Genomic DNA, 27,516 nt, shown 5'->3' with positions numbered 1-27,516 from the left:
CCAGGGGTCACAACCTTAAAATCAGAGGCCAGCCCTTTCGCACTGAGTTGAGGAAGAACTTCTTCACTCAAAGGGTGGTGAATGCATGGAACTCACTATCCCAAAGGGCCATTGACGCTCAGTCCTTGAACATATTCAAGACTGAGATAGATAGATTTCTTATTGCAAAAGGGATTAAGGGATATAGGGATAAGGCAGGGTTAGGTTATTAGCTGGAGTTAGATTAGAAGATTAGCCATGATTGAATGGCGGGGCAGGCTCAAAGGGCCAAATGGCTTACTCCTGCTCCTACATGTTATGTTATGATTGGCTCCCGTCAGTGCCTCCACACCTTAGGCACTGACAGGATCTCCATCCATGGTGATTGGCTGTAGTTGGCAGGTCAGGGTTTGTGTTATTTCCCTTCTTAAAGATGGGCACCACTCTCCAGGCACCTCCCCTGTATTACTGAACCTCACTGAGCCAGTATGGAACCTCAACGACTTCTTTGATTCTCAACTGTCCTTTCTACTTCACATCCGTGCCATGACCCTTTCTGTGTTACCCCACCTCCGTAACATTGCCTGGTTCCACCATTGCCTCTCCCCTCAGGCCGCTGAGACCCTCGCTCCCTCCCTTGCCTCCTTCAAGGCACATCTCAAGACCCTCCTCTTTGTTTGCTCCTTTGGTCACCCTCATACCCCTACGCTCCACCACTCCTAATCCCAACCCCCAGCTGAGGTCCAGTTCCCAGACTGTTCAAGACAGTGACTTGGGACATCCTCCTGATGTGAAAGGCGCTATACAAATGTAATTTGTTGTTTTTGTTCAGAGGAAAATACAGGGCGACCAAAAAGTCATGATATAGATATCACTGCCTAAACAAATTTTCTAAATCTATCTAAAAACCCTTATTGTCTAAAAAAATATAATTTCTTTAACACTTATTGGACATTGTAATGGTATCATGAGTTTTTGGTCGCCCTATACATATGTTCCACTGAAGACCTTGAGACATAGAATATATCACACTGATTCATTTTCTTTTTTTCACCTTTGTGTACCGGCTTGAAGATTTTAATTAGTATGCACAATGCTGACTCTGAATGGCAGGCTGGCATTAAGAAAGCCTCAATAACATTGAGCAACCAAGAATTTAAATTGTACTTCTGACTGATCATGGCGCATTTTTGCGTTTTTATTAAAACTGCGAATTAGATAGAATCTACAAAGGTAATAAAAAAATTTGACATCCCAAGACTAGTTTTCCTACTGCGACTGATTACAGCTACTTCCACAAAACACTGGAAGCAAACACAATCTATGGGAGATCCCATAGGAAAATGCTTCATTTCAATAACAAGCATACCTTCACACTGGTCTCCTTTGGCAGTCCTGTTTGGTACTCTGGATAAACTCTTAAACTCACAGAGTTCAGTTTCTTTCCTCCATTTGGTTCTGGCCCTTTCTCCACACTTCCTTGACATGTATTGCTCCATTCTGTGCAATCATGAGATTCCTCTTTGCAGAACGGGCCGGAGTAGTCTTCAGGAGGAAGATCCGTATCTGGATGGAAGGACACAGAGGGCTTGTTTCTAGTCGTATATGACCCACTGGACTGTTGTTCTGACTCATTGGACTTTTGTTCTGCTGAAGATTCATCCATGGATTCAGGTCGAGACCAGCACTTTCTCTGAATATGGAACGACTGCTTTGGCATGTCAAGGCTACTCGTTCGGACACAATAGGCTTGTCTTTTTTCTGTGATATGCAATAGTTCCAGCTGTCTGCTGGGAAGGACAAAATCACTGTCATAGATTGTCGGATGCCTTGGGCCCTCTTGATTGCTGCTGGCAATCGGCGATCTGAATTCATAAGCTCGAAGGACATCGGGAGCGCTGTCACGCAGGATGTGATTGGGTCTTCTGCTGCAATCGGGCACTGCTGAGTAGATGAGGTCCAGCTCTTTGGGACTCTGAGCTCTACTGGAGTCATAATCACTGTCTGTTGCCAAAAATACCTCTGAGGAACCGTCTTCATCTGATATCCCATGAGAATCTGGAAAAAAAATCAAACGTACTCAGCACTACTCAGTGTCTGTCCCTTTGGATTATTAATCCTTGTATTGATAGCCACTGAATACACTGCCAGCGATCTCATGTTAATTCTATTATCCAATTATTTCCTCCTCAACAATCCTTGACCTTGCTGTAACCGGTTGCCTCCACGGAAATGTAAGATGCCTAATGAGATATACATGACGCCATGCATTTGGGACTCTTGTAGGACTGCAATAATATTTGTGCATCAAAAATGTAAAATTTTAGGTGACTCAAGAAGAACACTTTAAAAATATTACTTTAACACATTTCTGAGATGTATTTTTTATTGAATGTATTAAGGAATGTGCATTTTTAAATGAAGTGAAAGATGATATTGTCTCAATGTTCCCTGTACATGGACCTAAAAAACAGGGTTTCCTGGAGGGGATGAATAGCTTTTTCTTGTTCCTACTATCTTATGTTATAGAACTATAGTACATGGAGGCTTAGGGCAGCAAAACCTTTTGAAAGGTTGAAAGGTACATAGTATTAGTTCATGAATCCTGACTACACTGGGTTCACATTACGACATTTGAGTCTTTAATCAGATACTTACCAGAATTCTGTTTCCGACCAGGCTCTGGCGATGGAGTTGGGGAGAGCAGGTAATCTGGGTTGCACAAAGTGGACTGTGCCCCATCTTTGCTCATACTTTTGGTAAAATACATCAGCCAGGTCAAAGGGATCCCACCGGGAGGCTGTTTGTACCTTGCATATTGCAGAACATCCATTATCCAACGCATCTCCCGCCAAATCTCTTCCATTTGCTAAAAGATATCGTAGATTATTACCAGGACAGCATGGATTGTTTCACAGATATTTAACATAACATCTCCGGTCAACTAGTTGCTGATTTTGTCTCAGTCAATCTGCAGAAGGTTGTATTATTATTATTAATCCTCTAGGGTTAATGCTACTCTGTACTGAGGACAATTGCACACAGCAGAGTTCCACCAAAAGTCGTGAATTGAGTGACCAAATTATTATTTTTTTTTGGATGGATTATTCCTCTCAGAAAGAGATCCAACAATTGAATAGAAACCGGGTTCTTACTAGGTAAACAGAGGCGTATGGAGTAAGGAAACTTGCCTAAGTATTCGCCCTGCTCAGGTTGGACAGTAGAATGTTGCTTACCTGCATGAAGTCTTGCACTTGTTGGTGCTTCTGCTTGGCTTCCACGACCTCGGAGTCTGAGAATGCTTCCCTCAGAGCTTGCTGTGAGAGGAGGGAGTCTAGCTCCAACAGTGCTGACACTTGACAATACTGGCTTATGAACGCCTTATCGTAGGTAAAAAAGTGAACTGAAAAGTTGAACAAAAGACAAATGTTCATCATGGGCTGAAACCTTGAGAAAGTGCAGTAAACCTTATATTTTATAGGCGAACTAAGCCAATTTACTCTGAGAAAGTCCTTTCTCTTTTTTGAATAGTGCCCCGCGATTATTTAACGTCCACCTGAACAGGCAGATAGTGTTCTAATCTCAATCAATGACATCCTTTAAATTGATCAACCAAGAGTAGCATGAAATTCACCAAACGTATCATGAAAAAAAACTTCCCTAGAGATATGAAGTTCTTTAATTTAATCTTGTTCTTCCAGTCTCCATTCACACTGTATGCTAATAACATGAGATGGTTTTTGGATCCTATTTATTTAATGATATTTCCTTCTGGACGTGTTCCAGTGCTAGTCACTGATCAGAAAATGGTAAACAATTCAGGAAAATTCTTAAGAGAATCATATCGCATAGCTGTCTGTACAGAAGCTTCAATCATCCCTTCTTGGAACATGACTGTCTGTTCCTTGTCTTGATGATCTATATCTTCTCTCTTGAGCTCTATGAATCAATGACTTTGAGTGCCAGCCAAAGACTCCTCTTTTTCCTGTTTACTATTGCAGACTTGCAGCAGAAGAGAACCAGAATACAGTTCCAAAGATTCCTTCCAATTTATTTTGAATTCCAAAGACTGAATGAAGTAGCCAGATTGACTCCAACTTGTTCAGAATGATTTCTTCACTGGAACCTTTAAGCTCTCCTATGAGTGTGCTTCCTCAATGAAATGATGCTCACAATTCACACTTCCATTGGTCAAATGACTCCTTTCTTGAACGAAGTTGGTGCCATCCATTGAACGACCAATAATTTTCTGGTTCATCCTCTCAGAATTTCTTCTATCAAATGGTACCAAACAGTTTCATGCCAAACTCAGTATCTCACAAGTGGTTTCCCTCAAACATTTTGTTCATAGGTACATATATCTGTTTGAGCACAGCGTTTCAAACATTCTATAATTCAAGCCACACAACATATTTCCTTCTATTTATTTTGAAACACACGTGCCAAAGCAATTATTCATAGAAGCTAGTAAGAAAGCATATTCAAAATGATTCTATTATTGCAAGAAGAATATCAAAGCTGGTAAGAAGATATGACAAGTGAGATCAGAAATATTTCAAGACCTTGCATTGATCGGCGACAAATTTTCTGCAGTCTCATAAACCCTACAACAACTAACACAGCAAGTGATGGTTAATTTTGGATTGAAATGTCTGTGCACAATAGATACAAGACCTGCTCAAAGGAGTTCATCAGGCAGGACAAATTTTGTGCATGAAGCTTTGCAAGGTATTTTAGGATGGACATAGAATGCTGAGATGATTCAACAAATGCTGGTGCCCTTCAATGTTTCCCTCAGGAAGTTATTCACACCGTGTGAGTTGACAGTCAGTAGAGTCAGGTTATTTGACACTACAGCAAATCACAGTGTTTAAATCCAAACTCATCACAGGAACAGGAATAGACCATTCAGCACCTTAAGCCCATTCCGCTATTTTATTAGATCATGACTGATCTGTACTTCAACTGCAATTACCCCCCTTTGCTCTGTATCCCTTGATACCCTTACCTAACAAGAATCTATTGAACTCAGTCTTGAAAATCAATTTCTCTTAATTATCAAGCCTATAGAATTCCTCACCTCCCTCAGTCTTTACAGGTGTTTAGAACCCCACTCTTGGCCTTGCCACTATTCATTCTTGCTACCCATTACTCGATTTATATTATTATTTTCTCTTCTTTTCCACTCTTTACAATTTTGGTGGGGTGCTGCCCTCTGGATTTCTCAGTTTATAAAAGGAAGCTGAAACTGATTATGTCTTCAATGGCTGCTCTATCCAGCAGGACATAAGGGTAGTAATCAGCAAAGGTAGCTGTGCTGATATTTTCCCTTCCTCCTTTAACTGGGTTCAAGGACGTGCCTCAACCATATTATATTCTCTACTAACTCCAAGTACCTCAGCAAAAAAGATCATAGATCAAACCAGGGAATCTTATGACGCTCTATGGCTTAGTATAACAGCACATGGTACATTGATCTGCTGAACCACTGAAAGAGGGGGTGGACGCTAAAAAATAAATCAGTTTAAAGAAAAGGGCAATAAAAACAATTTCCCACTGGCCTCTGAATCCACAGCCAGCACTGTCACAGATTGTTAACTGGCATCTTTACTGTATTGCATTGGCATCTGATCTAAGCAGAAACCGTTTCTCACATTTAACAATGTAAGCATGGCTTCAAGTCTAGAAAACAAGATAAAAGATGGTCTTCACCCTTTCCTCACGGAGGAGCCGAGCAGGTACTTGAATGCGACTCTAAAGCCTGAGCGAGCTTTTAAATGAGTTTGGAAAATGTGATTATGGTGAAGGTGGTGCCGACGGGAAAGCTTGATGGCTTGCTCAAAGATATAGCAGCTCTGTTGCCAGATGTGGAACTCAAATATGTCAAATGGTTAAAGCATGGAGTGATGGGGGAGGTGGGGACGGTGGGGGGATGATTTTCAAATCCACAGCAACTCTTGTAAACTGCAGAAATATGTTAGATTTGGCATGGGATGATTTAACAGTCTCCTGGCTAATGTCTTCTCATGGTGGAGATAGACTCCATTACAGCATTCTACCTATTGCAGTGCAGGATCTTATTCCTCTTGGACACCCCACAGCCAAGTGCAGTTCTGTGCTCACCAGAATCCTGACGGTCTTAGCCTTGAGATTCATCTTAAAATTTAGCTTTCATTCAGAAGTTGTCACAGTTGTCAAGAGAGAAAAAAAGCTTTAGAAAAAGACTAAATTGAAGAATGTTTGAAAGTTCCACACAATGAATGACATTTTCGGACAATGGTCTTTAGGTGAAGACCAATAGTAATTTTGGGCCACTTGCTTGTTGGAATCAATAATAATAATAATAATAATAATAATCCTTGCATTTGATATAGCGCTTTTCACGTCGGGAGGACGTCCCAAAGCGCTTCACAGAATATACTGTAAAGTGAGTTGACTGTATATTTGTGGGCGAACGCGGCAGCCAATTGCGCACAGCAATGTCCCACAAACAGTCATAGATTGAAAATGACCAATTTATTATTGTTTTTGTTTTTTGGAGGGATTATTATTAGGCGTGTGGAGTAAGGAAACTTGCCCAAGGTTTCGCCCTGCCTGGAATTGAACTCAGGTCTCTCGCTTGCAAAGCGAGTGCTCTAACCACTGAGCTACAGGACTCCACTGTAGTCACAATCACTGGAAAGTGATCAGGAATGGGTAACTCTGGACGATTTATGTCCTCTCGAGTATAGTGGTGATGAGGGCAGTTGCAGCACCTTCAGCTGCTGATTCGGGATAGATTGAACCTGTGACCTTTGTAAATCCTGACAAATGCAAGGCTATAAACAAAATATGAGCCTATCTGTTATAAGAAGCAAATTAGCCAACACTCTCATGGTACATTTTTCACTGAACCAAGAAAGGATTCAATTGTGACCCCCAAGAGACCTGAACTCTTCTATCACTAACCAGAGTCTTGTCAGAACATTCTAGCATCTGTTGGCAACAGCTCTACAACAAATCAAAAGCATCCTTCCCGCAATTCCTCGCAGCCACTAGATTTTAAGAAGGGTACTGATCATAAGATATATCCTGTGACAGGTGATCCCAAGGATGAGACTCTCTCTCTCTCTAATTGGACAGACTCCCTCCTGTAACATTGGGCCTATTTGAGATATTCCCTCTGAAATTGAGGGCTTGATGGTGAAGTTCCCTCTGTAACACTTGTCCTCATGGTAGGTCTCCTTTCCTTTGTTAAGTAACAAAACCCACCCCCATATTTTTCCAAGGCTACAATACAAAGCGTCGTTACTCACCCAGCTCAAAGATCTGAAGAGGCAATGTGAGGAAGCCGGAGTGCGGGTTGGGGTTGTTCTGTCCAGGAGCTGTGCACACATCATCCGAGGGCGGCAGAAGAAGGAGAAATGACACTTTGTCCCCAAACTCCAAAACCTCCTGACTGTACAGACGGAACTCTCTGGCCTAGCGAGACAAACGACAAAAAGATGAATCACTTTCCGTACCATTCATCAAACAACCACGTTTAATTATTTCCAGATCATTAGTTTTCAACGAGTCATTCATTTAGATTCTGGCTTGTGAGTCAGGTGAACTTTACGTTCCCATTTCCACCCCTGTTTCAAATAAACATAAGAGGTTTTGTGCTCAGTTAATCTCCTTTACATTCCTTCCTCAACCAAATTTCACACCAAAATAACTGGTTATTCATCTCACTGCTGCTGTTTGTTGGATGCTGGTGCATGGTACGTTTGTCTCCATAACATCATCCATTTTATTTCAAATTAGAGGAAAATGTCACAGGTCCACATCAGAGCTCTGAGTTAAGTCGGGAAATTATTTTTTTTAGTTATGTGCATGCACATGAGGTAAAGAAATCCGATCCGAGTGAGCACAAAATTAAAGAGAGAGATCTACACACGCGCCTCAGTTAAAGAGCCAGAGACTCAACACTGTGATGAGGCTAGTCCCTTAGAAATCTACAACACATAATATTTATAATAACAATAATTATAATAATTGTTGAATTTGGTATTGCGCCTTATCACGTCACTAAGATGCTTCAAAGCACAGGATATCATGCAAAGTGTATTTTGTGGGCGAATTCAGCAGACAATTTGCAAACAGCAATGACCCACAAACAGCCATGGAGTGAACGAGCAATTTTATTTGACCCATTAGTGCTGAATCTTGCTCCTCCAATAAAACCATCTATCTTAATTCCATAATCCTAATTGGTACGGATATCGGATTTTCTTCTGTAAAATGTTATTTGGTAAAGTGCTTTGAGGTATTTATTTTACATGAAAGATGCTATATAAGTGTGAGTGCTAGCTGTGTCAAGTGCTTTGAGACATCCTCCCGATGAAAGGCGCTATGTAAATGTAAATTGCATTGTATTGTTACCTTCCACAAATCATGCACACCATCTCGTAGACACCCATCCCATGTATGTAATCTGCTAAACTACTTCGTCACCATCAAAGGTAATGAAGTCACTTTGCTATCACATTATAACCTGTGCCTGTTAACAACTGAGCTACTTTTTTTTAAAACCTCATTTTCATTTCAGCCTCTTATATTCAGTAGAAAGAGAGGAGCAACTAGAACTCCAATCTGGTGAAAAAAATGACCACCAACAGAAGCAGTCTAGTGTGATGTAAGAAAGCCATTAAAAATCAGGCAGTTCTCCTTATAATGTGAAATATGAGGGTATTATTTTTAGTACAAGAATGAATAATGTGTGGCAATTCTAGCTTGCAGAAGCAGGCACAAATTGCTGCTCTGGCTGAAGCTATGTACAGGACTTAGGATGCTGCTGTAAAGCAGTTGGAATTGAGTTGCCGGGCATACTGTTTATTGTACCTGGTAGAGCGGAATTCCGATCTGATTCATCAGTTCTGTAATGGATATCCTGAGTTCTTGCTGAAAGATGTTCTGGGTATCTTCAGGACTAGGTTCAGCCAGAGTGGCTTCTTCCAGGTCGGTCAGGTTCAGCAGCCATTCCCACTCATCTCTGGGGGAGGAAAGAAGAGATGTGCCCATAACGACAGTCATTAAGTGCATCACATCTAGGAATAACATATAGGCTAGAACACATACGGAACAAATAGCTTGGAGAATCGCTAGGAGTATATAGGATAACAACAATTGGGGATAAATTATAAGGAATAACACTTTAAGGAGTTCAGATGACATCAGAAATCACAAGAAAGCATTTAAGTGGTTCATTCACATTCAAAATCCACTGTGTTGTTTACCGAGATTAAGAAAAGTATTGTCTTAAAAAAGTGGCATTTCCAAAAGATGACTCAGTCATATTGCAGCTCTGCCTCCACCAAGGCAGGAAGTCCAAGGAGAGCACCTTCTCCCAGATGCCTCAATGTCTCACAAGAAAAGTAGAATTCTGTCTATCCTGGAGCCTATCCTGGAGCCACAATCATTTTCATGACAACATATCAAGAAAGAACGACCTTGTGTTCGTTCTCCATCATGTGGTGAGCACAGATGTACAAAAGCCCGTTCATTGAATCTGGGCCAATGAACAAATGTGTGAATCAGGACCTGGTGCACTGGGGAGGCCTGTAAGACAGAAGTCACACATTTCTCGATATTCCCTCGCTAGAAATGGCACAGCATGCGTTCCCTCTTAAAATTCACACTTTAGTTTGGATGGTCTGTTCTCTGATGGCATTTAGCATGCTCTCCAGACAGTTGCAAGCTCTTACTTGCCGAGGGTACCATTGAGCTCTGAACAGCTGTGCCAAGGATTTCATACTCCTTGGTTGTAAATCAGATCTACACTATTTAAGTCTATAAAGTTGCTTGAAGCCATTAGTTACTGCAACACATTACATACTTTACCCCCATGGAGTGTTTGGAAATCCACTGTAAAAAGATCAGCGAGGGATAGCGGATAGTTCCCCTTGTGTTTGATGTCCTGTTACCTGGAGATAAGCAGGAAGCGTCCCTCCAGTGAGAGAGTGCGCTTTCCATTTCAACAATCTATCTCTGGAATTTCCATGTGTAGGTGGGATGTATGGAATTCTCAGTTTGGTCTGGATACTCTTAAGCATGCTGATGGGTTTCCCCATGTGTCAGACACCCGGTTGGCCCCCAAAAAATATTACCTGGAGATATTGGGATTGCTCCGTATCTTGATGTGACAGAGGATATTGGGTAGTTTTTGAGGGACAAGCACTCGGATTTGATCGACAGAGCTGCAGAGCTTTAGGTAGCCGAGGTAGAGGCCTGGGGTCAGGGACTGGTTGCTCCTCTTGTGGTAGGCCAGCTTTTCCTAAAGGCAACCCAAACACAACTTAGATCAACACACTATCTGCAATAGTCCTTCACAGCAAGCAGGCACGATGCACAAATAAAACATTCTTTCTAATATTGGTCATGATAATATCCGGCATTACTTATTGAATCCAGCAGACACAACACCAATACAAAAGAGTAACCATGGAGACAGAACAGCTGTATTAACCCTCTGAGAGCTGTGACAGTAATTTCACCCATCATATTTCTGGCTTTACAATTACATGTTTATGTGCGGAGGCTGGCAATAGATGTGGTTTCGCACAGTTCTGCAGATACAATATTTTGTCACTTGCTATCTTCAAGCAATTATTTCTACCTCTTTTTAAAAAAATTGTGTGTTCGGATGAATTGTGAGGGTCATTTTGTATTGTGGAATCCTGGCAATAAAATAAAGTAGAATAGCACTCCCAGTAATGGATTTCCCGTGCAGCTCTTCAAATAATAATAATAACAATAATAATCTTTGCATATAAGGTGCCTTATCATGTCATCAAGACATCTCAAAGCGCTTTGTAGAATAAACTGTAAAGTGAAGTATTTTGTGGGCGATTAAAAAATAAAAACAATTCATAGAATCATACAGCACAGAAGGAGGCCATTCGGCCCATCGTGTCTGTGGTGGCTCTTTGAAAAGAGCTATGCAAATCAATCCCATTCCCCTGCTCTCTCCCCATAGCCCTGCAAACTTGTCCTCCCCAAATAATTATCTACTTCTCTCTTAAAAGTTGTTACTGAATCGGCTTCCACCACCCTTTCAGGCAATGTATTCCAAATCTGAACTCATTGTGTGAAAAAATTTCTCACCTCCCCTCTGTTTCTTTCAACAACTATTTTAAATCGGTGTCCTCGGGTTACCGACCCACCCACCAGTGGAAATAGTTTCTCCTTGTTCACTCTATCGAATCCCCTCATAATTTTGAAAACTTCTATTAAGTCTCCTCTTAACCTTCTCTGCTCCAAAGAATAATCCTGGCTTCTCTCGCCTCTCCTCATCACTGAAGTCCCTCATCCCTGGTACCATCCTGGTAAATCTCCTTTACACCCTCTCCAATGCCTTGACATCCTTCCTAAAGTGTGGTGCCCAGAACTGAACACAGTACTCCAGCTGAGGGCTAAACACTGCTCTATAAAGGTTCATCATAACTTCCTGACTTTTGTATTCTATGCCCCTATTTATAAAGCCTAGTATCCCGTATGCTTTCTTAACAGCTTTATCTACTTGACCTGCCATCTTCAAAGATTTATTCATATGAATCCCTGGGTCTCTCTGTTCCTTCACTCCCTTTAAGATTGTACCACCAGCTTATATTGCCTCTCCTCATTCTTCCTCCCAAAATGCATGATGTCACATTTCTCCACATTAAACTTCATCTGCCACGTGTCTTCCCATTTTACCAGTCTGTTTATGTCCATTTGCAGTCTGCTACTATCCTCCTCACTGTTTACTGCTTTTCCTAGCTGAGTATCATCTGCAAAACTTGGAAATTGTACTCCCTATACCCAAGTCCAGGTCAATTTTTGTAGATCAAAGTGGTCCCAATACCGACCCCTGGGGGACACCACTGCATACTTTCCTCCAGTCAGAAAATCAACTGTTCACCACCACTCTCTGCTTCCTGTCTCCCAGCCAGTTCTGTATCTATGCTGCCACTGTCCCTTTAATATCATGGGCTTCTATTTAACTTACAAGTCTTTTATGTGTCACTTTATCAAACGCCTTTTGAAAATCCATGTAGGATTATCGACTGCACTACCTTCATCCACCCTCTCCATTACTTCATCAAAAAACTCTATCAGGTTTGTTAGACACGATTTGCCTTTAACAAATCTGTGTTAGCTGTCCTTTATTAGCACATATTTTTCTAAGTGAAAATTTATCTTGCCCCGGATTATAGTCTTTACAAGTTTCCCTACCACTGACGTTAGGCTGTTAACGTTAACACATACAGATTTTGCCCCTGCCAGCTCTTACAGCAAACTGCATTGGCTCACCATTTTCACACCCAATTTGTAATATGTAACCCATTACAACCATCCAACATACATGGAGTGTCAGGAGTAATGTGTCCAGTGCCGTGGGTTCTTCTGATGAGGAGAGAGACTTGCGTTGACTTGGTATCTTTGAAAGCGGGATCCATCTGACATTCTCCAAGCTTTGGTGTGAGTTGAGCTCCCTCAAGGTCACTATCAACACATTGCCATGCTTGTCCTTCATCGGCTCAAAGTATACTTGACCAAGGTCCTGGGTTCCAAGTAGCCCCTGGAGAAAGGAGACAAAGTTGATGTGTTAACAGCTAGTCAACCTCACTCATCACAATTTAGCTGTTGGTTTGGAGTGATATAATTGCCAATCCATCTCTGAATTGGGGGGGGGGGGAATTGGCTAGCATTCCTGTTCCTGATTCCTATCTGCTTGAGAGAGCATGTGTGGAAATTAGGCAAGGAAAGCATCTCAATTTGCTGTGATGCACCCAACCTCACCAAGACCACTCAGACTGCCAACACTCACTGTCTAGGTTTTATACGTGAAAAAAAGACCTCTTGTGTGAGGCACAGCACCTCTGGAACCATATCCCACCATGAAGCAACACCTTTAGTGAGGAGAAAGTTAGAGAAGGGCTCGGAGGGAACTATCTTCATGAAAAAGTTTGGCGCTGGGTTTAAGCAGCACTATTCCATGAGGTGACACCCACCATTGAGTCACTTCCGTTATGGTGACACAGTGACAAAAAAAGATCTGTGCTTCTTCTGGCTCTTCTCTATATCCACAGAAAACTGGTTTGCCAAACTAAAAACAGTTCTAATACATTGTGAATGCTGTTTATTATAGTCATCCCCCTCAGCCATTTGCTCCTAGCTCACGCCATATGTAAAGACTTAATGGCTCTACCAGGCTCCACGACCAATCACCCTTATCCTCGCCCGACTCCACTGGCTTCCCATCACACAGAGCATACAGTTCAAAATCCTGGTCTGCACCATCAAAGCCCTCCATGGCCTTTCTCCCCCCTACCTCTGTGACCTTCTAATCCCCTACCAACCTACCCACTCCCTCTGCTCAGTGGGCTCCGGCCTAATTCATGCCTTCTGCCACTCTGCCCCCACCTTCATCCAACTCCATCCCGCAGCCCATCTGCCTGGCCCCCTCCCTTGCCTCCTTCAAGACCAGTCTCAAGACCCTCCTCTTTGACCGTGTCTTCAGTCATTTTCCTTTCTTTTATGCTCTTTACTCTCCCTGATCCCGACCCACAGCTCAGGTCTGAATCACTGATTGTCCAGCACCTTGGGATGTCCTCCCGATGTGAAAGACGCTATACAAATGTAATTTTGTTGTTGTTGTATCTGTGTCAACACATGAAAAGTACTCCAGTGAATAGAATAGACCACAAGACAAGGACTGGAGACAACTCCAGTGAATGGAATAAGTCACTAAACATAGATGAGTCTTCCAAAAAACGGGGCACATAGATTGCCTGAGTTATTGCAATAATAATAATAATCGTTTCATTTGACTTAGTGCCTCTCCCAAGGAAACTGTACAAACAAGGAGTGGACAATGCTCAAGTAATAGACTCCAAAACATGGAGTGAAAAAAGCTCTAGTTACTGGAATTAATGCATTTCAAAAACATTTAATGTTATCAGCTACAGTTAATGGAATGGAAACCCATCATGAAATGTAAAGTGGAATCTGCAGTTAGTGGAAAGGATTAATCTATCACCAAAGCACAAAGTGGATTTTGTCCAACTTCACAAGAGATGTAACTTCTTCAAAGATTTTATGAGGAACGCACGGTTCTCACCTGAAGCTGAGCGACTGCCACGAGCATCTTATGGCGGGCCTGGAGTACGGAGGAACAGGAGGATAAAGAAGGACTCATACACTGGCGCAGCCAGCGACTGTCTTCCCACATGCAGGATACCTGAGTCGAGAGGGAATGGGACAACTTCTATCACTAAACAATGACACCAACAATGCATAAATTCTACATGGAATCAATCCCGCACCAATCACTAACACGAGTGATTTTTCATGGGACTTCTCATTTTTAAGACAAAATAAAATGGTCAGCGATGCCAGTATTCCATGCACAATTCATCTAATGTGCCTTCCAATCTAGCTCCTGTATGCAGAACTGAGTGTTGTTAATTCAACAGCTTTGAGCCATGCAATGGTGAAACTTAGATTCAATACCTTGAAGTTGTGGTGTTAATTTAAATAAATTATTTTATATAAATAAATACAGACGGCCTGTTTCAAAGGTTTCTCTCTTTTGAATTATTCAAGCAGATATCACTGACGCCGGGTGAGAGAACCCACTGGCGCTGAACATACTAAACATGCACATTATTATACATTTTTGGGAGGAAGTTATGTCTTTATTGAGGTGAGCGAGGTGGAAAATGAAGGATTTACATAGTTTGAGAGACTCCGTATATCAGCTATCTCAGGTCAGGCAGAAAGAAGTGTTTCATGCAAAGTAAAGCTCTGATCGGCTCAAATCTCTGGAAAGTACCCCAAATTAACCAATTGCAACATCGTCCCAGCATTTTCTGCAGCAACTGTCCTGTGGCTTCTAAGACCGAGAACACCAGTTCAGAGCTGAACTAAAGGGACGTTTCGTGTTGAGACCCCAACCAACTGTCGTTGGGATAAAATCCCTAACCTGATTTTAGTTGTATAAATTCTGTACATATTCCACACAATGCAAACCCTGAATTTCAGACTCAAAGCTAAATATTTTTTATTTTGTCTTTAAAACCCAGCTCCCTCAATCCAGTTCAGAGGCAGGAGGTACTTTTAGTTTTTTTAAAAAAAAACAAGTGTTTTTCGTTGCCTATAAATTGGCTCACAAGACAAGCCTTGCAACCAATGGGAAGCTTAAAGATGGATAATTGATATGGTCGTTTCATGTGATGTGCTTTTTGTATCGAAAGGAGGAAGTTACCACATTAGCAACCTCTGAGACCCAGCAGTACCCTGGTGTGTCTGCAGTGCCTCAAAGGTTGAAGCATTTTGTTAAACACACTTCTCATAAATAAGTCTAACGTGAGCCAAGCAAAGGTTCTGACTTTGTGCTCTGTTTGAGGCTGGGCAGTGTGTTACTACTGTGCACGGGAACAATGGGTGCAAACTAACCCTGTCCCTTTACCTTGGTAAACCAAAGGAAATCCTGCATTAGTGAACTTGAGTACGAATCGTCCATATCCACCACTGGAATCTGGTCTTCATGTGTCACCAGGATGTCTTCACCCTTGTAGAATATCGCTGTCAAGTACAGGCCTCTGTAACAAGCAGACCAGAACCAACAATCTTCAGTACCACTCGATCCTCTTAATTGCCACACTCATCGCAATATAAAATGCATTCTCGGTTCATACCAACACTAATATAAAGTTAGACAGGCTATCAATTGTTATGGTCCAGTCCTACAATGGACAGTTATTGGAAAAAATCAACACAGAGTGTGAAATCGTTTTGCTTTAATCTTGATGCTCACATTCATTCTATGGCCTGATTGATAAAGGGATACACACTACCCAGTGTGTAACTCAGGTCATACTGACAATCTACATCCCCTGTTGGGACTGCAATATCCATTAGACCTTTGGCTCACAGGATTTGAGGAGATGATGACATCTCCAAGTCTCATGATGAGCTAAATTGCCTGGTCAATCATCAACAAGGCACTGGATTAAAATAGATTTGCTTGCCTTTTTATGAGAGTGAGTTCAGCCTCATTAAGCCAGGTCTCAACCTATAACTTTCAATCCCATTCCTCTCTGCTCTTAATTGAACGCCAACCAGATACTTAGCCAATTCTCCATTGACCAACAACAACAAGATTGCATTTACAGAGCACCTTTCACGTCGGGAGGACGTCTCAAGGCGCTGGACAGTTGGGTCGGGACCCAAGCAGGGGGGAAATGGTCAGGGTGAGGGGAGGGAAGGAGCGAGGAGGGGGTAGAGAGTCGAGAGGGGAGCTGAAGGCACGGTTGAAGATTAAATTGAAGATTGAAGGATTAAATCAGCAGAGCAACCACTGTTGTTGTTGAGAACCTATTTCACATATCTACTTGTGCTCTGTGTAAAAACAGTCTTGCTCTTGTTCATTCTGTTTAGTGATAACAATCGGAAGTGCTCATGTGTGAGCTACAATTCCGGTTGGCGTTTCATGTAGTAACTCTGATGATGCAGAAATCCTGTTAATGTCGATACTGTCAGTGTTACACAGAACACCTGTGTAATTTCTCTCCTTGAGAGGGAGAGTAGGTGGAACACAAACCTAGAACCTTCCTATGACTCAGTAACATCATGTGATACATTTTCCCATCTATAGAAGTATTTCTGTAAAAAGTAGAAAATCAGAGGCTCAAAGATTACACGAATAATCTAAATTGATTTCTCCTTCAGATTGGGGTGCACAAAGCAGCTTACCTTTTGAGATTTTTGACAAATTTACTCGTCGGCTGAAAGAGATGCTTCAAACTCTTGGACATCGAGTGCTTTCGGCCTGGGGGTGAATCTTGGAATTTTCTAGAAAGGCAACACATATATTTAATTAGGATTTCCTATTAAGAACGACCACAGACCTGATCCCGGGAATTTGAGAGAAAAAGATGAAGTGCTGTATTCTCTGGTTCGCAACAAAAATAGGTGTTGCCAATTTACTCCTTCAATGAAGACAATGGAGATACTCAGAAGTATTAACAACAACAACTTGCACTTGTATAGCTCCTTCCACACGGGGTAGCGTCTCAGAGCACTCAGTTGATGTTCTATTAACAGAGAACATAGCAAGTAAACAGGCAAGCAGCAGTCTCTTCTTGGTCTTTGGTGTTTGCCAGTGAGAAGCAGCATGAAGGCAGACATAAGGTTTCGGCCATGGACCAGGGATTGTGGCACCAGTGGGCAGTGTTCCATTAGAACAAGCTCCACACAAAGCCTTCATTCCTAGAGGAGCCTCTGTCCAGCACTTGTGAGACATATCACAGAGCACCAGGAGGGTGACAAGCAGACGCCAGCAATTGGCTGACAAGATTACTATGATAGAAGCAACGTGACCCTCGGAAGCCCAGATATTGGGAGCTTTCAGCACCAGCCTGCTCGATCCAGTGCCTCTCCTGTCAGTAGAGCTAGCGGGTCGCTGCACTTTATTTAGTAACCTGATTGGTTTTTGAATAAATTCTGGCTTTTTACAACAAAAGTGGCTTGTGTCTTCAAGGGCAAGTGAAGGTGGTAGGAAAACAAGCGGCTGCTGAGACACAAGGCGTCTGGTTGTGATTTGCTGTCTTGCTGAGATCCAGTGTACAATGTGGGGACTGTGCTGAAGACTCATTGCTGTGAAACACTGAAATGCTTGTTAATTTCACTCAGTGCACACTATACGCACTAGCATTACTTCTATAGGTTAACATGAATCTAAACCCTCCCCCCTCTCTCCCTTACACACACATTCTTTCTCCTTCGCTCTCTGCTACATCTCTTGTCTCTTCCTCTCTCATTTCGCAATTTCTCAGCTTCATTCTGTCCCCCTGTCCCCTTTTTCACTGCCCCTTGTCTCACTGCTGCTCTCTCTTTCTTCATCTACCCCCTCCCTCTGAACCTTTGTCTTCCTTGTTCTGTCTCTCACATTCACTGTCTCTTTTTTCCTCATAATCTGTCCCTCCTCCAACTAAGGGGTTTCAGACCAATTTATGTCAATGAAGCTCAGTGGTTCAATTTGGATCTGATTGGGACCAAAGCGATCATTCCCCTCTCTCACTGCCACACACACACACCGTTCTCTCCCTCACACACACACATCACTCTCTCTCTCCCTCCGTTACACACATGCACATCGCTCTCTTCATTTCTCACATCAAACACAGCTCTCTCTCCCTGGCCCCGCACTACACATATGTGAACAATAATTCAACTCTGACTACTGCTCTGGCCTTGTTCCCTGAGTCCCACTATCAGTGAGTGCGCCTTCAGTCACCATGCCTCCATTCTCTTGAACTATCTGTCAATCAAAATCGTTTCATATCACACCATTTTACCTTTCTTCATTGTGCCTTTGAGGAGCAGCCTCACACTCTTGCCATTTTCCTCCCTGTTCAGTGATTCCCATTAGCATTAAAAGCACTTTGAGACAATCCCATAAGTGCAAGTTGTTATCGCTCATTCCTGTCCCCCTCCCCAGGTTTCAGCCTGTTATCGGAGTAGGTGATTAATATTTTCCTCTCCCCCCCTCCCCACCGAGCGGGTCTGCTGCTCGCACAAACCGTGGCAGATGCAGTGCTGGTGGGTGTTCCTAATCTGGTTCAGTAGTTGGTCCAGAGCTTCCGTCTGTCCCCTGGCTCTGGATTCTTTGCCAATGCACTCCCTCCAGTCTGGGGGAAGAAGACGAGGAGAAAGGAACCAATGGGCGGCTGTTAATATAAGGCTAGTAACATAACTAGAATGTTAACATCATCATTGTCAAATGCAAGGATTATTTACTTACTGGATGGTGTTGCAAATGGAGGAGAGGAATCTTGATATGGACCCCAGCCTTTCATATTATAGGCTGCTACCTGGACATAGTAAGGAACTCCCTGAGTGAAGAGAAAGTAGATTGAAAATAACCATCTTTTAGAACTTTCTTTACTGTTATTTCCCTACCTCTCCTCATAGGCTCCTCCAGCCACCTTCCAGTATATTGTCAATTGGTCATTCTTCATGTGTGAACCTTGACCCATTGAGTCTCTTATAACTTGGTTGGGATCCAACCAGCTTTATAACAGAGTGCGATTGCTGGTCAGTGTTTCTGCATCGTGACGTCACCAATCGTATGATCATATATTTTCCAGCTCTTCTCTCCACCCAAACAAAACATTTGTAATATCATCTCTCATGGACACAATGTGCTGTAACTCAATATTTACCCACACAGGCTAATCCTACTGGAGCTGTGACTAGGGTTGGAGTATACACATTGTCCTTTATATTCTCTTAACCTGTGCATGTGCAATGCTTCACACTCACTGTCTCCACGAGGAGAATGGCTGAGTGGACTCTCATTAGTGGCGAAGCTAACACTGACCGATTCTTGGTCTCCAGAACTGGTCTATTTTACACATCAAGAGAAACAGGTCACAAAATGCTGATCTGGGGCCAAGTCGAACCCTCCCACCATTACCGATTGTGACCTCCAAGCAGTGTCCGTTACTGCGTTAGCCTGATGTTTACCCAGTATATGAAGGCACAAATCAACAGTGTTTCTCCTGACTGAACAATGCTCACTCCCACCAGGCTGTGACCCCATTAGCACTGGGGTTGAATCCACAACTGAGAAACCTAATAGCGATGCTACCTGGGGTCATTAATTAACCATAAAAGTGGTCTTGGGTTTGATCTCTGGACGCCTCCCACGTATTGCGTGTAATTTTTGATTGACACCATCGTGGTATGTGAGCAGGTTGTGGGCTACTTACTGTGACCAGGCCTGTGATCGTGTGCTGTAGAGTTTTCAACTCTTCCAGCACGGCCTCTCCTGTTACCGCAGTGAAGTCGGGAGAGCTGCTCCATTCGACTGCAGAGAGAGAAAGAATCAGCACAGGGAGAGACTGCAAAGTCAGTATCTTAGATAAGATCTGGCAAAAAGTCATTCAATTGCCAGATGCTTACAAACACAGTCACTACACTTTACAATAAATCCTCCGCAATCCTTCAAGACAATTTCTTGTTGTTGTTGAGACGCTTCGATGATGTGATAAGGTGCAATGTCACATGCAACGATTCTTTTTATTATTATTATAATGTCACATTGACATTTTGTCACCTTGCCTCTTCATGTGATTCATTGATGCACATTTTGGTAAATAAACGTTTATAGAAATGTTTTGTGAGCTTCTGCTGATGGTCTTGTGGGCGCAGCACTAAAATTACACAGGCTGCAGGCTTGAATTCCAGACTGCTGAGTTAACTGATCTCAGTCCATGGACAAGTTGGGGCCACAATTGGCTTCGGCATTATGGAATTGGAAGAATCAGCCAATGCCTGGGTTCCTGCTTCTGATCATTATCCAGAGCCCAACGTATACATAGACATTGGGTGGGGATAAGATTGAGCTTGGCTCACGATACTGTCTCCTCTCACACGTCAAGAATAGCAACTTGGATGAAAAGCATAAGGGGCTTGGTGCCCATCAAACCGCGCTCCAGCACAAGTCAATATCAGGACAGGAAAGGGAAAAAAAATCATCGTAAGAGCTTCATTTATTAAAATCACATGTAGATTGAAATGAAACCTCCTTACCTTTGTATTTTGTGACCACAGCAGAGTTGAAGCTGAGAGGCTCCTGGAAGGTGAGGTGCAAAGAGGAGCTGCTTGCAACAGACAGCTGGACGTTGGCTGGGGCTTCGGGAGCTCCTGTGAGTCCAGTACAAGAATAGTAATCAGCGTGGGAATTGCTAATTTGAGTCTTTTTGGTCAGCCTAACAGGTCAGATTGGGCTCTGTGATTTCTGAAAGCCATCAAAGTGCAAACAAGGTCGGTGGAGTTTTTTTCCACAAATTTGGAAGCTAAGCTATCAGCGATAACAGTTTGTACTTCTTACCCCTTTGTGCAAATACTACAAATTACATACAGTTGTGGGGTTTCCAGCAAGTTACAGCAGGGCACGATACATGCATGGTGAAACACTCAGCATCTCAGCTGCTGGTTCGAGCACTCACTTCACCAAATGGCAAGTTCCCAAATGTTTAGAGGTCAATAAGATAACCAATCTTTGTAAGCAATTTCAAGGCAAGAAAGTAATTGAAGAATCAAGAAACAAAGAGATGTCAGATAGCTGGACATTGAGCTATTGAGCCATCTCGCTACCTATCCAAATCTCCGCAAGATTCCTTCAATGTATCCATCTTTAAATATGATTATCGACTCTCTGTTTGTTCTCAGTCAGAATGCTGCAGGTAAGGGCAAGTGAGGCGATTCCATTGATTCCCATTGAATCCAGCCTTTCATCTCTGGAGGAAGAGGTGGGTAGGAGAGGAGGGGAGGACGAAGAGTGAGGACCCTATGTCAGAACCATTCTTCGTGCTAGGTGCAGTAACATTCGTGTTTCCACAGAGATGTCTCTGGCTAAAGGAAGCTTAACGTTTGGGGTAAGAGGGACAGTTGAAAGCTGAGTGCACAGGCTGTTGGGGAGAATGGGCTGCAGGCTCTCAGTGACAGATTCTTGCTACTCACGTGCATGCTCAAAGCCAGCTTTCATGCGTTTGAAGAGCCGGTAGTGCCATTCCCAGGCCTTTAGCTGCTTCTCCTTCTCTGTGCAGTCAGCATTGGGAGCTTCATTCACGACCTGTGCAGTCAGCTCATTCACACGCTGCTCAGCCTCTCTCACCAGCGTCGTCAGTGCAACGCCCGGCTCTCCAAACTCACAACTGGAAGAAAGAGGTCACGATTAGCTGCAGCCCTTCAGTCCTTTGCCTGGAACTCTGGCGAACATCACACACTCTCTCTCTCTCTCCTCTGTGCCAGCTCATCATTCACAGAGAATCACAGCAATTCACCCCCAAAACGTGCAGCTAAATTACACTCGCCGCCCAATCCTACAACATCAGCCATCAATTCCAATAAAATTTTGTAACTAGATATAGCAGAAATGGACAGATGTTAAAAGGATCAAAGCTCTTCTTTTGATTTTTTTTACGAGTCCAACACAGACTCCGAGGTCCTACGTACACTGATTCCTAAAATACTCTGATCTTATCCCCTACGTCTTCACAACAGGGAATGCCAGTATAAAGATTTAACTGGAAAGATCACTATTTTTATTGATCAGGGACATTGGAGTCCACTCCCCTTAACCTATATTTTTTTTCTGTTACACATCCCATAAAGGAAAAATCTGTTTAGTTATAGTGAGACATGGCTGATCAGTAATGGAGTCATTCGTGAGACATGGCTGATCAGCAATAGTACTTGTGGTGAGATATATTTGCAGTAATAGTCTCAATTCAACTGATTTCGCCTCTGAGTCAGAAGGTTGGGACTTCAAGCGCCACATTGGATCTTGGAACTCATATAGTCTAAGCTGACACTCCAATGCAGTGCTGGAGGTGCCGTCCTTCAGATGAGACGTTTAAACCCATCTGCCTGATCAGGTGAATATTCAAGATCCCGTGGCACTGTTGGAAAAAAGAAGGGAGTTCCTCCCAGTGTTCTAGCCAATAATCCCCAAATAAAACTGCTTATTCACTCCATAGCTGTTTATGAGACACTGCTGTATGCAATTGGCTACTGTCACACAGTCACTGTACTGTACAGTACATCCTTTGAAGTGCTTTGGGATACCCTCCCGACGTGAAAAGCATTATACTGAATGCAAGATTATTTATAATATTAATTATGTCTCCATTTGAGGTAAGGAAGCATCACTCGTCAGAACAATTGGGTGGGACTCACAGTGTGGGCTCTCCTTAGCTCCAGCCTGCAGTAGCATCTTGGCCATGGGTACATTGTTGGTCATGATGGCGATATCAAGAGGCATCAAGCCCTCACTGTTGGGTGTGTTTAAATCCAGCTCCTCTGTGCTATAGAGGTTTAAGAGCATCTGGGCCGTATCAAGATCCTGCTGTTCCACTGCCTCAAACAGAGCTTCATTACTGTGAAAATTCTACAAAAGGAAAAAGAACGAAACAATGTTTTTCTCTCCCGCCTAAATTTTCGTCTAGTATTTATTTTAACGTAGTAAAACACGACTGCTGGGTGGTGGCCTCTGTCAGCTCCCATGCGTAGCTCTGCTGTCATCACTTAATGCTGTAATTGGTTCAGACACACATATCAGGTTTCATTGCACCAGCTGCCCGTTAGCACACCCTCTCACACAGAAGCCCCTGCCCTCCACTCACCGGCACCTCCCATACTGCAAACAAAGGCCAGGACCCAGCACAGGGACTGAACTTGATACAGCGCCTTGAAGAATTGGCTTGTTACTTTTCTATTTATTTAGCCTGCCCACATCACATCTCTGGGACTATCTACAGTTACACGCGACACTGGATACGCTGGAAGACGTCCCAGCTCAATGCCACCCAGCACTCTTTAGCTATTCCCTTTGCCTAGAGAGCACAGAGCACCAGGGCTATGTCCTATCTTGTGTGCGGTTACTTTTCTGGACATGTGCCAAGAATGGCAGCAGCAATGGGTGCAGGCAACATTTCTTCACAGAGGTTGTGACAATGTGGAATGCACCATTCCAGAGGGCCATACAGGCGGAATCAATTGGGATGTTTAAATGGGAACGGTAGATATTTGTAAAGTAAGGGCACTTAACGCTACAGAGAAGATAAGCGAAAATTGGATTAAAAAATCTGCTGTTGTGATTTAATAAAGTGGTAGATCAGGCTCAAGGGGTTATTTGGCTATCTTCTTAACATCAACCACCAGACAATGCCAATCTCGGAAACGATACTCCAAGTACAAACGATTTAAGATTAATGTAGAAACGTGAATGTGCCCCAAATATGGCACCCAGATATTTTGAGGATATACAGAATGTAGCAAGTGTTATGTGTATACAAGAACTCGCACTTGAAATCTCGTTGTGTGGTGCCCAGAGTGTGAGCAGGGTTATGACTTCCCAAATTCTTACCACACAGGACTTGCGCTGCTTGTTCTTTTCATTTCTCCCCATCAAGCTTGTCTCATCGAACGAGGTGTAGTTGACCTTGAACTTCCCTGAAAGGTTTCTGTACAACCTCTTTGCTGCATTTGGGGAGGAAGGCGTTACCAGCTTCTTCCCATGAGCCTGCTGGAGGTCACGCATTTGCTGGGTCATCTTGGGAGATGAGGACCTGCCAAAGGAGCAACACAAGGATTAGTTCTTTCAGACACAAAGTTTTAACCATTTACTCTGGACAGTGTTGCCCCTCTTCCATTCTGTTCCAAGGTGTCATTTTGTTCAAACAGATTTCTAGGTTTTGCTGAAAGATAAACCCTTGTTTTAGAGTACACAGTGAAGTCTTCTTCCCACTCCACCCAGTCAGTCTTGGTCACTCTGTTGCCTGAATAGGAGTTCATCCTTTGTAGAGAACGTTTTTTCCTTATCGTTTCTTTCACCTTTAAATCTGGTCTGGAACCTATTGAAGATGTCTAACTAGTTTTTCAAAACCAAGTCAAAACCAATACAATTAGCTCCTTTGTAACATTAGTAGCATCCACATTCAGTATGAGTTTCAGGATAATGCAGAGGATTATAGTTGGCATGTGCTTGATGGAGGTCCACATAGTTGAGATGGGTAGAAGGGGACAGGAAATAGGTACAATCCTTACTTCTCTATCCATTGAACTCTGGAAGAAAGTGTGACATGTGGATGAGTGTGACTTTCAGAGGGATGAAAAAGCTACAAAATATTTTTCAATAAATCAGACCACTGCTTAAAATGGTTTATTTTCCACAACATAACTGTACAAAATAAAAATGGTTTCAACCTGTTATTTCAAGTGTCACCTATGTGACTACCCACCTGATGAGTGAGTGGCAAATCAAGCTCTGAATATGCCTTCAACCTGTTGTTCACCTGTCTCTTCGGGTAATGATAGGAAATAAGTGGCAGTACTGTACTTAGGTAATTGGCAACGTCGATCACAGTGAGAGGGCCCTGGATTAGCATCGGTACAGACTGTGTCAGTACACAGGGCACTGGGCTTGGAGCAGTTACTGTGTGATAATGCAAGGAGGCAGTCAATAAAACAGACTGGCTGGGAGAAGTTACTGAACGATAGTGTGACAGCTGGATTAATTTAGTGATAGTCAGTAATAAAGGTGCTGCCTTTGAGGAGATGGTGATTTTGCCTGTGAGAGAGTTGGATTAACATCAGTTGAGACAATAACTAAGCATGCACTGTACATGTTTTTCCAGCTGCTTTACTCTGTCAATTCAGTGGCTTTTCCAAGCCAGGAATCCCAATGACATCAGCGGCATTCGCTGCCTATAAAACACAGGCCGAGCAAATAAAGAAGATCTGAAAAGCAACCAAGAGTTTGGTTCTTAAGCCAGTTCTTAAAAGGTGTCCTGTTGGTAAAGATTTTACCCCAGAGTATTCTAATCCTATCATTACCTCCAGTATATCTACTGGCACCGCTCGAGTTACAGAGTGCAAGCAGCTGAAAGAAGGAGCATCAGTTCCCATCATGTTTCACCCTCAAAATGCACAGTCAATTCACTTTACAGTATATTCTGTGCAGCGCTTTGAGACATCTCAATGACGTGATAAGGCGCTATATCAAATGCAAAGATTATTATCATCATCATCACGAGTGAACCCCATTGCTGTATGCTTGCAGCAAGTCAGCCTGTTGTACTTGGGTCCCGAGGCAAGGATGCAAAACATTGATCCCTGAAGTAATTCAATTTCACCTAATCCAACCCCATAATTCACAGAGAAACGCCTGGATAATCCAAGCCAGTAAATGTAACAGCAGTTGTTTAAGGAAAATCTTTACACTTATTTGAAAGAAGCAAAATTTATACCTTGGTTGGCTAACATTAAGTGAAACTGTAATTGTGTGCCAAATCGGGAGGAATATCAGGCATTATTAGCACGGCCAAATTGCTTATCGCTGCACCTAAATTCCCTAACACTCAAAAGCATTTGTGAAAGAAATAACAAATGTCGCCAGTTAGGAATATATTCAAGGACATCAGGAGGACATTTCCACTGAGAAGCCTCGTCGTAAAAAAAGGAGTGTTTAACAGCAGGTCAGACCTGGCGTCAGTGAGCTTAACAAAGGGGCAGATGTCGCAGCCTCGCCACAACAGTGACAGAAGTGAACAGCAGAGGTTCCTCCGCAGAGCTTGGGGGGGGCGGGGGGGGCTCCGGCATTGGCGGGGACTGGGAAGCCTGGAATGCTTGCGTGCAGCTTATTTTCCGTTCATCTTGTACACAGAACCACATCCCAGCGATTCCAAAATTACCGTGAAGCTTTCTGCCCTATTGAGCATTAGCAAAACCAACAGTTTTCCGCTATTGTACGAATGCTACCCAGTGAAAAGCAGATGTAAAATTAATGTCATGCTATAATTTGGAAATGGCCACGTGAAGTGTACTCAATCTAATTTCATTATGTAAATATGTACATATTAAAAAGCAGACATAGCAGGAAGTCGAGTTAAAGGGTTATCTTTAAGTGAGTAATTGTTTACTGCAATAAACCTTCATCTTCCCAGAGGGTTACACTTTTTAAAATTGTAATCTGTGAAATGTGATTTATCATGAGCTGCAGTACTATTCTGTGTTCATACTTAATCTCTATTCAGGCTCAAATCTCAGGTTTCAAACTGTACAAAGATGAGGTAAATCAGGAAGTGGAGGTTTAGGTGATGTCAAGCTTGGGTGTAAATGTTTGTAGGGTGTAGGGAAGATTAGAAACATGAAGAGTGCTACAGTTTTGAGGTCCAAGGAAAGAATGGGTTGGAGTCAAAAAAAGTAAGATGAGGTTTGATTTCTACTCCATGAGGATTCAGCAAGGAGGCAGAGCAGGGAATCTAGAACTTGAGACGAATAAGAGGGAAGACCAGAGGAGCAGTGATCAGAGTGTAGCTAGAATGCAGAAAAGGAGGTCGGAAGCTGGAGAGATAAGAGAAACATGTCTTGACAGACAAGCCTTTATTATCCCTGAGTAAGTACAGAAGCAACCAAAATAATTGCAACTCTTAGCACGCTGTGCAGAGGGTTGAAGGGAGTTGGGCTCCCTTTTGAAATGAGGAAACACGAGTTGATCTGATGGAAGGTTTAAAGATTACCTATCAACAGTGACACATGCAGTAATACTGTTAGCAGTGAGATGTCTACAGTAATTATCAATGGAGAGACACGTCTGTACCTTAATGGTGAATGTGGTGGGCTACGTCTGTACAGCAATAGTGACTATAATGAGACATGTTTACGCAACAGTAGTGTCGATGGTCAGACGTGTCCGTGCAGCAATAGTGTAAGTAGCGAGACATGTCTATTGGCGGCACTCACGTGCTGCTCCCTGGTTCATTAGCAATGACCTCAATGTAAAAGGTGAGGCGGAAGCACAGTAACAGTGACTGCTGCTTGATCAGCTGGCTCCGGGCACTTGTTCCCTTGCAGTGTGACACCGGGAATGTCACAGCATGCAGGGTTACGTGCTGACATTTGTTATGTGGATTATCACATTTCACAAAGGTCAACACAACGATGCAGCCATCGCCAGCAGCG

At 42.8% G+C, this 27,516-nt stretch overlaps 1 protein-coding gene across 1 annotated transcript; it reads right to left on the bottom strand.

Moving 5' to 3' along the window:
• Positions 1-1,649: 1,649 nt before the first annotated feature.
• On the bottom strand, positions 1,650-24,106 carry LOC103178853 (ankyrin repeat and fibronectin type-III domain-containing protein 1-like). Its single transcript, XM_042341168.1, is given in 19 exon segments — positions 1,650-1,672; positions 1,711-2,037; positions 2,638-2,848; positions 3,216-3,382; positions 7,275-7,440; positions 8,842-8,992; positions 10,107-10,273; positions 12,344-12,559; positions 14,102-14,221; positions 15,452-15,584; positions 16,738-16,825; positions 18,567-18,674; positions 18,788-18,878; positions 19,758-19,855; positions 20,581-20,694; positions 21,514-21,678; positions 21,681-21,707; positions 22,732-22,942; positions 23,921-24,106. Coding segments are annotated over 19 exon segments (2,769 nt in total).
• Positions 24,107-27,516: the final 3,410 nt, after the last annotated feature.

This window comes from Callorhinchus milii, unplaced genomic scaffold, assembly GCF_018977255.1.
Source record: "Callorhinchus milii isolate IMCB2004 unplaced genomic scaffold, IMCB_Cmil_1.0 Scaffold16, whole genome shotgun sequence".
NCBI lineage: Eukaryota > Metazoa > Chordata > Chondrichthyes > Chimaeriformes > Callorhinchidae > Callorhinchus > Callorhinchus milii.
Note: the sequence above shows the minus strand (reverse complement) of the source record. Positions and strands in the feature narration are given on the sequence as shown.